The following is a 10032-nucleotide window of genomic DNA, read 5'->3' as shown; positions in this document are numbered from 1 at the left end:
CCTTCAAACAACTGGTGTTGCTGGTTGGCTTTTTTTCTTCCTCAGGCTGCTGCTGCTGGGCAGGGGTGATGTGAAGCTGTGCCCTCTGGACGAGCTGGGCAGCGGGGCTCCAGGAGGGGCTTTGGACTGTGTTTGAGCTACAGTGCAGGGACAGGCTGTCAGATGGAAACGGTGTGGTGCTCGCTGATGTAGGTGTTGGGGTATAGGTGTAGCTTCTCAGGCAAAAGCAAAGGTATTGGCAAAACAGCGTGTTGCAAGTGTTTGTAAAAGCCTGTTCAGTTTGTCCTTGTGGACTCCGGCTGTAGCTGGACCTGGCCATCACAGGCTGTTAACACCTGGCAAGAGCTGTGCCTGTCATCTGTGTGGTGACAGAGACCAGCTCCACATGGCACTGCCTGGCCATGGTGTTTGGGTCTTCCCAGCTGGGGCTGGCTTGGAGACTGTTTTCTGTGAGTACCTGTGAGTTAAATGCTCCCTTTCTATCAAGCAGTGTTTATCAAACTGAGGGTCACAGCCTTCTAAAGCTTGCAAAGCATGCAAAAAAAAAAAAAAATTGATTGTTTTTTAAGTATTACAAAAATTAAGTGTCAATTTAGGCTGTGCTAAATAAATACACTTTTTTTTTTTCTTCCTTAAGTATTTGACCTTGAAATATTTATTTTTACATGCCTGCAACGCAGACAGGACAAGTTGTCCATGCAGCAGTCCTTAAGGGGCCATGCCAGAATAGTTGTGCCAGGGGTGGGGAAGGCTGTTCATATTTAGAAGTTTTGTGAAGTTCTGCTATGAAGTAATTAAAGATTTTTCCCTGTTGCCTGGTAGTGATTAAGCTGAGACTGTGCCTCTGTTTACAGAGGAAGAAGGGAAAGGAGAGATGGTTTTAGAAGTCTTTGGGGAATTTTTAAAGATGCGATGTTCTTACCATTTAAGTTCTTAAGGGTTTGTTTTTTTCTCGTCAGCCAGTGCAACGGTTTTTATGCAGCAACAGATTTTTCCCCAGTGAGGAGCAGGGCTAGTTTCCTTGTCTGGGGCCCCAGATAAACATATTTATGGTGTACGAACTTCTCCACTACGCACACCAGAGTGAGGCGATGGTAGCTGTGCGCTGAGTGGGGGGCAGGTACAACTGTTGGCACAGTCCCTCTTGACTGCGCCTGGCCCCAGACCCAGTGTAGGACTGGGCAAAGAAGAGAGGATCAATGGAAAACACTGCAGGTGCTCTGGCTAGCTTCCCTGGGAATGACAAGTCTGGAGGCAGAGACATGGAGACCCCTACTCTGCTCAGAGGTCTTACTGCTTGAAAGCAAGCGTTGCTGGGGAAGGGGAGAGCAAAAACACAGTTATACTAATTTGGTTGTGCTATGAAAGGTGGCTTTCCTATTTCAATGACCCCCTCTGAGGACTCTGATAACCACTTACTGGTGAACTAATTCCACTGCAGCTTTGCAGCTCCCTGAACAGAAGGGTCATGCTTTCCCAGTTGGTCGTTTCCACACTAGCAGCACACAGCGATGCTGCTGCCCTCCACTCTCCCCAGCCCTGCACACACACACTGAGCAGGGGAAGATGTGGCTGCTACGTGCCGGCAGTAAACCCAGTAAGGTCATATGCTAGCTCGGGAGCAGCTGGCAGTGGGACACCCCACCAGCACTGTTGTAGGAGGGACCAGAAAGTGGAAGACACCTTACTAAAGCTTATATTTAGGGGTGAACTATGACTGAGGTGCTCAGTGCTGGGATGCCCGCTACCTGCTGCTGCAGAGGTGGAACAGGCAGACAGGGTGTTCTGGTCAGTTGCTCAGACAGTCAATCCCCTGCCTTGGATTCAGGCTTGCTCAGGGGAATGGAGATGTTCCTCTCCCACCAGTCACAGGGATGGCTGCTTGCCTGTGCGCATGCGTAAATCACACATTTCCCAAAGCATACCAGCCAGCCATCATCAGATCAATGAATGAGGGATTCTTTGTGTGTCAGTCCATCAGAAGCAGCTATGAAGACCATGGGGAAGTCTACTGCACACAGTCTGTATCAGTAATGGACTGAATCCACAGCTCCATAGGCAGAGGGTGTCTGAAATCAGTCTTCAGCTGGGGAAAAGCAGATTTAAACTCAGAGTCCAGTAAAGTCCTAGTGGGCTCCAGGCAGGAGGAACACCCATTCTAACTTGCTGTGCAAGTAACCTCAGAAGTAACACTGATTTTGGATCATCTGGGAAGGAGCCTTTCATTTGCTGTTGGTTTTATTCAGGTTTTTTTTTTTAGTTGATCAGACTTAGCCAGAGAGAAAGATAGGAAGGCACAGGGGATACAAAGAACACCTTTAGGTAAATGGGAGGCAAATGGTTCATCACACATTCATTATATTGCTGAGAATAGGGAAAAACATCAAATAGGGAGGTGAAACCTCGGGTCTGCCAAAGCATTTAAATAATAGCATCATTCCCAGCATTACTGTAATAGAAATGCTTTGGCCAGTCTCAGTCTTGGCAAAGACCACACCAGGAGTACAGCTGTTCCCGCAAACAGTAGCTGCTTAAGTTGAGCGTGATTTCAATGGTGGAGAGATTAAAAAATACACATTCAAATTCACCTCTGGTATTGGAAGCCAAAACCCATCAGACTCAGTGAGCTGCAGCAGTTTAATGTGATGGTGAATGGGTTTTTCAGGCTGTCCTGGAAAAGCATCTGGACGCTGGTTATTCACCAGTGCCTGGTTGTTACCTTTTCATTTCCACATCTGTCTGCATGCTTTGACCACGCACCATGCCAGCCCCGCTCTCCAAGAAACGGGTACAGGAACCAGCACGGACAGAGGGGGGGACGGACGGGAAACCTTTGCTGCCTCCTCCCAGCTAAGGAAGGAGCTCATCACCACTTCCAGCCCTCCATGCCCACACTCCTGAAACATTCCCAGGAGCGTCTGTAAGCAAAGACCATCTCTGTTGCTATGCACTGGTGCAGATCCTGCAGCTGAGAGCAGCCTCGTCCATCTGGAGCAACCAGCTGTGAGCCCATGCGGGAGTCCCGACCTCCACAGCGCCTGGACCCACAGTGCTGTCGCAGACCTGCCACTAGGACTGATACTAGTGGTGACACCTCTGCAAATAAATGATGCGTGCTCAACCCTTCGGTTATGCTGCTGGCAGTTGCCTGGCAGGCAGCACTAAAGGCTGTGATGCTGGCTAGCCAAGCCAAAAGGGTGAATACTGGGTGGCGTCTCATCCATTTTCACACAGTCACATTCCTGCCACCAAGAAAAGCAAAGTAATAGGATCTGAGTCTAACTGACTGTGGCAAATTGCAGAGGCAGCACCCACAGCCTCTCCCCCCATGCCCAGGGTCTGCCGGCCGTGGGGTGGAAGGCAGAGGGAGTGGGTGCCCCAGCTCCCACCCGGCTGCCCTGCCCTGGGATATCGGCAGTGTCCTGGCAGCAGTGGACGAGTCCGGTGGCCCAGCATCGTGAAGGTGGGTGGGTGGGTGTGCACTGGCCCCACGAGGAAAGCTCCAGCAGGGGCTGTGCTGCTCTCAGAGGCTGTTGTTCTGGTTGTCCTCCTTGTGTGCACCTCTGCTTTTTGCCAGTGTTAAGGTCTCCTGGGTGTGGTGGTGGCGTCTCACCCTTAGGGAGAGAAAGGGATGGTTGAGCTGTGATGGAAAGCCCAGGCAGTGCCAAGGCCCAAGCCGTGGTGTGGCTGCCTGGGAGCATCCCCCTCCCCGGCACGAGCTGCCACTCGCCCCACAGGGGCTGCGCTGAGCCCCCGCAGCCCTAGGCACCCGCAGGCCCAACAGCCTGCCTGCACAAACGGGGTAATTACTGCAGTTCTTGGCTGTGGGACCAGCCCTCCACCTCAAGAACAGAAATGGCACGTCAGTCCCTGGCAGATGACAGATCAACCAGCACTCACGAGTACCTGCTCTCCTCAGCAGCCTCGTTAGTAAGCTTCTAAATCCCCATCTGCAGCGTTCACCAAGATGGCCCAAACCCCAAGTCTGTCAAAGGCTTTGACAAGAGCCAGAGTCTCTTAGGCTGTCTCTGTACCAGGACTTACTTTTCTCTGTTGAAAACAATGAAGTCCCTCTGGAGCATCTCGAGGTGCTTTTGAAGATGGCAGGCCTTTCACATTCAAATAGAAAAATAAAGAGAGAGGGAATAAATTCACAGTTGACACAGAAAGACATTACAAGGACAATTTCAAGGAGGTATCTCTGTATCTTTAGGTATAGAGAATCTTTAGCACTGCAGTGGGGAGAATGGCGTTAAGACTCTCCTCTCATACAAAACTGGTGCATATACATGCTGCCACGAAAGGGAAGATGCAGAAGACTTCTGAGAATAAAGTTGGTCACAAGGGAAAATATGGTCTGTTTAAACAGTTTGCTGTTCTAGCAGCATCTAGCAGCATCTAGCTGGTCTTGCTAGATGGCAAACAGCTGCTTGGAAAATGAGAGAATTCCTTGACCACATGCTTGTACCTGCTTGCTCTCACCTGGGAGGAATTGCTGTTGCCTTTCTCCTTCTTAGCCAAGCGTTTTTTTTTCTTGTGAAGAGGTTTGGATTCCAGGATCATTTCTTCCAGTTCAAAGGTTGGGTCACAGTTCAGTCTGCCTTTCTGGAGGGGAGAGAGAGGTGGCCTTAAGTGATCAGAGCCTGTCTTGAAGAGTCTCTCATAAATGGGACTGCATCTGGGAGCTGAATTTTGTAAAAAATAATTACAACTGCACACATAGCCAGAACACCTGCTGTACTTCTTACATATTTTATCAGTTCCTTCAGCCAGGGGACGTTGTCAAGGTGTGACAACTGCTCTTTTTGTGCTCACTGCTTCTACTCTGCCCTTTGGCTGCTTCAAAGTAACAGCAAGGACGTTGTCTTGGCTGGGCTGCACCTCTGCTGGGAGGAGCGCAGCAGCCTGCAAAACTGGTTTTGAAGCAATATATGTACACCCACCACAAAGAAAACCAGCAACAGAGGGGGAAAATACATACAACTGACAAATATTCATAGTTTAGCCCAACTTCTGTTTGGCTGAAAAACAGTCAGAGTAACACTGCACACAACAGTCCTTGGATTATTTTCTTTAAGTGTCATATTACATCTGTGCTGTTTTAATCCAATTTAAAAAGGATCAGAAACACTAATCTACTGTATGTGTTATTTTACGATGAACAATGAGCTTGTTAGGGAGAGTCATTACAGGAAGAAACAATTATCATAAAATGGCAGGTGACCTCCAGGCTGCTAATAAGCCTATGTCTGTTCATCCTTTTTTTCATTCAAAGAGCTGGTCTGAAGCCAGGCTGCTAAGAAAGGCAGTTCAGTGCAGGACAGCTCATAAGCACTGTCCGCATGTGTTTCATCTAGCATGCCACAGACAGTCCAGAGTGTGTAAGACCAGTTCTGCATCCAGAAATTCTGGGAATATTATAAACAGAGCAGATCAATTTTGAGGCACCCACACTCTGTAGTCATCCCCCACTACTCTTTATTACACCCACAGGAAAGTGAAAATTTTGCCCTTGCCTCTCTCTTCCCCTGTCCCTTATGACATCTGATGTTCTTGTGGAAATTTGTAAGAACTTCCCCTGATCTGCTGCAAGGTTTGAGGGCAAGCTGCAGAGTGTCACGCTTGGGCACACTGAGAACCTTTCAAAATCAAAGTGCCTTACCGTGGGAATGAATTCTGGCATTATCCTTTTCTGGAGAACAGCATCCCAGTTCACATCTGACAGATACGGAAAGTCCTGGATATCTTTCAGCTGAGAAAAACGCTTCTCGGGGTTCAGCTCAAGCAACTGCAGCGCGAGTTACATGGAAGAGGTGAGAAAATGAGACTCTGAGATGCGAAATCAGAGATTAGGTACATACAGACATGTCTGTGGCAGAGTTACACCAGGTAACAGCTGGGGCAGGGAAACGGCCGTCAGACTTTCCAATGTCTCTCTCTCTCAGTAGCTGCTTTTTGAAAAGGAGCCAGAATTGCCCGTGGCAGGTGGAACTGTCAGAGGGTGCCGGGGACCCGCCGAGCTCTGCGGTGATGGCTGCGATGATGGCGTGCGGTTAGAGACCCCCTGGAGACAGAGCTCCAGGACAGCTTTGCCTGTCACCGCCAAGCGTGAGGCCGAGGCAGGTTTCCAGTTAGGGCTGGACCGCAGGGTCGGCCCAGCCGCAGCCTGTGACAAGGAGCAGCTGCTGGGGACGCCGCGGCCGCCGTCTCCATTGCTGGGGTCAAGGACGCGTCCTGCGGACACCCCAGCGAGCGCAGCGCCTGGGGCCAGCCACCCCGCACCATCCGCCATCCCCGCGGGCGGACGTGCCGCTGGACGGGGCTCAGGACACGCGGCGGTGGTGACACGCTGCATTAATGCTGGCACTTCGACCGGGTGCCTCTCATCCCTTGCTCAGGCTCGGATTCCCTTCACCGGCGTAAGCGAGGGGCTCACAGTCTTTATTTATTCTCATTTTTATGAACAACTTTTATCCCCATTTTAGGAGCAAGTGATGAGGCAGCACAGTGATATTAAACAATTTGTCCAAGGTTAAAAATAAGCATTATTTCAGAATGGGGAGTTACACTCATGCCTTTGTGTTCTCAATTTAATACCCTATCAGTAAAACATCCACTGTTTTCTCACTCTAGTAATGGAATGTTCATAACTATAATTCCAGTGTGAAAAAATGTATTCACACTGCTTATTTCCAGCTTTTTGCTAGCATTGCCATAGGAATTACTTGTGTGGGGGGAAATGATTGAGGTTTGTCTCTGAACTTCAAGGATTCAACATTGCATAAACTCCTGACAGTATGCCCTCCAAAAATCTAGCAGGAAACCCAGACGATCCAAACCCTCCGGGAAGGGGTGGATAAGGTGACCCCCTCAGCTCCCACCTTGTGCCAGCATGCAGCTGGCTGTGGGCAGCAAGGGCTGTGCAGAGTGCAGCACCCACAGTTCGTTTCCTTCGGTGGAGCTCTATGCTCCAGCCCTAACGTGAACGATGCAGCTCTGCTATGAATGATAATTTGCCTTGAACATTAATAAATACAAAAAGTCACAAGAGATGTTTGAGCCAGGACAGAACCACAGTTGGCCTCATATATAATACATCTGGCTGTTAAACCAGATGCGAAGGGGCACTTGGAAATCTAAATAATTGTGACATTGCATTATTTATTCACAAGGGAGCCTATATGGCTTGCGGCATGTTGTAGTCCAGGGAAAAGCTTCCAACATAACAACACAGAGGACATCCGCAGTCCTATATTACTGTTAGGCTTAATGAAATATTAGCTCCATTTAATTTTGAGCAAATGGAGATATTCTTCAATTTTTTTCTTGGAAAATATGCCATGATTCTGTCTCAGCAAAGAATTGATGTCTCATTTTCATTAAAAAGTTTGAGAGCATTTCATTAGAGATGACAAAATACTTCTACATACTATTTGGAACAAAAAACAGATGAAAGCTACATTAAGAACTACTTTATTGACACACTTAATTGAAAATTAGAAAACTACTTACATACTTCCCCAAATCTGCAGCTAGTGCTAATATACAGGGTTCAGTATTTCAGCTTTGCTGCCACTGTATGCAAAGAGTGTGTGACACTGGCAAGCAATAGTTTTGTTTACTGAAGAAGATAGGACTTCACTTCAAACATGACTTCAGCTTCAAAATTATTCCAGTAATGATTTTTAAGCAATTCTGATAACAGCTTTATTAAAAAATAATTCCAGTGGTGCATAAGCCACATGGCATCAAAGGATTTCAATGGTATCAGCACCTCTTGCAAATCTTTTTATGATTGGGAAAAATGTTTTTTTAAAAATAAAAAAAAAAAAATTGCATTTTTTTTGCCAAATTTATTGACACATATATTAATATCTGCTTCTAAGTTATGTCATTCCAGAGAGACAAAGTCACAGGAGAAACTCTGGAAGCAAAGACTGCATGTGTCCTTAGAAAAGATGCATTAGCAGCAGCTGCTCTTGCCAACACAAACTTCACCCCCATCAGTCCAGGATGCAGTACTGCTAGCTGGTTATTACATTAGTGCGGATACAACATTAAAAGCTGGATATTTATCATATGGCACCATCTGAAGGTCACTAACACTGCATCTGGACACAATCTGCAATGAATCCCCACAATTTACTGCGAAGGCTACACGGCATGATGGAAGGACTCAGCTGCTTTCAGCAGGTGCCCAGATACAATACATCCCAGACCCTAAGCCACCCACTTCCACGGCTGCCCTCACCTTTTTGATTAGTGACACCATGTCCGTGGACCAAGCAGCAGGGTACATCACTGTAGCTGTCTTGAACACGTGAGCGATTTCATTTGTAGAAGTGTTGGAGCGAATATGATACGGCCTCTGAAAAATGCCAGAAGGAAAGCATTTTAATTTATCTATTATTTCAGACTCCTTGGGAAGTCTTTTTAGAGAAAAGAAGCTTCAAACAAAGCCTGTTTGTACATTCCCCAAGCCTCCCATTGAAAGTCTGCCTGTGTGATCGTAGCTCAGTCAAAATAATCATGTCAGCAAGAACAGTGATAATACCTAGATATTTAAACAGCATGACAGACAGGAGGCAAAACCCAAAAGTTAGAGTCATTAGCCAGCTTGTTTTGCTTGGCCTTTTCAATATTTGTATCTTAAAGGGCTACCAAAAGGATTATATATATAGATAGTGCTGTGGTTGGAACATTCCCAATATTCCCTGTAAAATGTGTCACTGTTTTCAGTTCTTCACTCACATTGGAGATGACACAAGTAAAAAGGAGCAGGATTTCTCCCGCCTATCCAATCAGCTGAAAAAACGATGTCCCACGAAGGGTTACAAGTCCCGGGGGGGACATCAGGCTGCAGGATGACCCATCCCTTCTGTCCCCGACCAGTGTCATGGCAGACGGGTGGCTGAGCCGTCTCTGTGGAGCGCTTGGCCACACTCCGCTGGCTGGAGCAGAGCCATGCCAGCCCGGCGCCGCTGAGCACCGGGGAACTCAGTCTAAGATGATTGCAATGTACAGTCGGTGTTACTGTGCAGGTACTCACGTCCATGTTTAACTCCCAACTACAACAATACTACTGCCTTACTTAGAAAGAGAGTTTACAACGGTAGAGTGTTTCCATTTTGAAAGATTCTCGATTCCCAGATTTTTACAGTATTTTGGGGAGATGAGGGTGTTAAATGTGTATTTAAAAAACAGCAGCTATATATTGTGGGATCAAATCAGGTCTGTTGTGCTTAATGTTCTTAATGTGTACTGACACTAGATGGACCTCAAGGTCTCCCTCCATTTCCCCCGTGCGATAACCACCTCTGGTGCCACCATCTTACCATGGCTGTGCCATCAGGTTTGAACACCTAACAGTGTTTCTGCTCCCATCTTTGGAAATGGTGCCATCAAGTCAAAAGTCAATGTGATGAACAGTCCTCCCATTCATTTAACATTACAAGTGGAAAACTCAAATATTACATTAATATGTTTACAGGGGGCACACGGCTCCAGTTACCCAACAGGTCAGACAACCATGTCCCCTTCATGTGTACTAACTTGATCACTCACAGTTTGAGAGACACAAATTCATTTGAAAATATGTTCTTTAAAATATATTCATCAAAACATTTTTTTAGGCATTCTGCAAAGACCGATGATAGAAGATCTTAAAAATGTGTTTTGCATACTCCTACTGAAAGAAGAGGTTTCCTAGCCTCACAAGATTTTAAACAACCTTTCACTTAGTAGAATGTAATTTAAATAATTTTGTCCCACTTTTTTTACACAACACTTCCAAAATACTAATGTAATCATCTGCCTACAAGGCCCCCAACCTTACCTGAGTTAGAAGCGGTACATTGACGTGACAGGCAGGGATTGTGCTTTATTAATAATTTACACATTGCAGTTTGCTTTTGCTCAAACTGCTCAATTGTATTACAACAGCAATGAGATTTTTTTTCAAGTTTTCTTTTTTCTTTGCCAGATGGGAGCTCAAAGTAAATGATATTGCAGCCCAAACTTCAGGAGTTGTCA

General features: G+C 46.7%; 1 protein-coding gene across 1 annotated transcript in view; it reads right to left on the bottom strand.

Annotated features, from left to right (window-relative positions):
• Positions 1–2196: 2196 nt before the first annotated feature.
• STK32A (serine/threonine kinase 32A) overlaps positions 2197–10032 on the bottom strand; it is a 36071-nt gene continuing 28235 nt past the window's right edge. The window contains exons 9-13 of the mRNA XM_049829864.1: positions 8252–8368; positions 5663–5788; positions 4483–4605; positions 4045–4109; positions 2197–3614 (exon numbers count right to left, since the gene is read on the bottom strand). Of these exons, the coding sequence (XP_049685821.1) occupies positions 3524–3614; positions 4045–4109; positions 4483–4605; positions 5663–5788; positions 8252–8368 (522 nt within the window). The 3' untranslated portion in view covers positions 2197–3523. The remainder of the gene's footprint in view (positions 3615–4044; positions 4110–4482; positions 4606–5662; positions 5789–8251; positions 8369–10032) is intronic.

This window comes from Accipiter gentilis, chromosome 26 (genome assembly GCF_929443795.1).
Source record: "Accipiter gentilis chromosome 26, bAccGen1.1, whole genome shotgun sequence".
Taxonomy (NCBI): domain Eukaryota; kingdom Metazoa; phylum Chordata; class Aves; order Accipitriformes; family Accipitridae; genus Astur; species Astur gentilis.
Note: the sequence above shows the minus strand (reverse complement) of the source record. Positions and strands in the feature narration are given on the sequence as shown.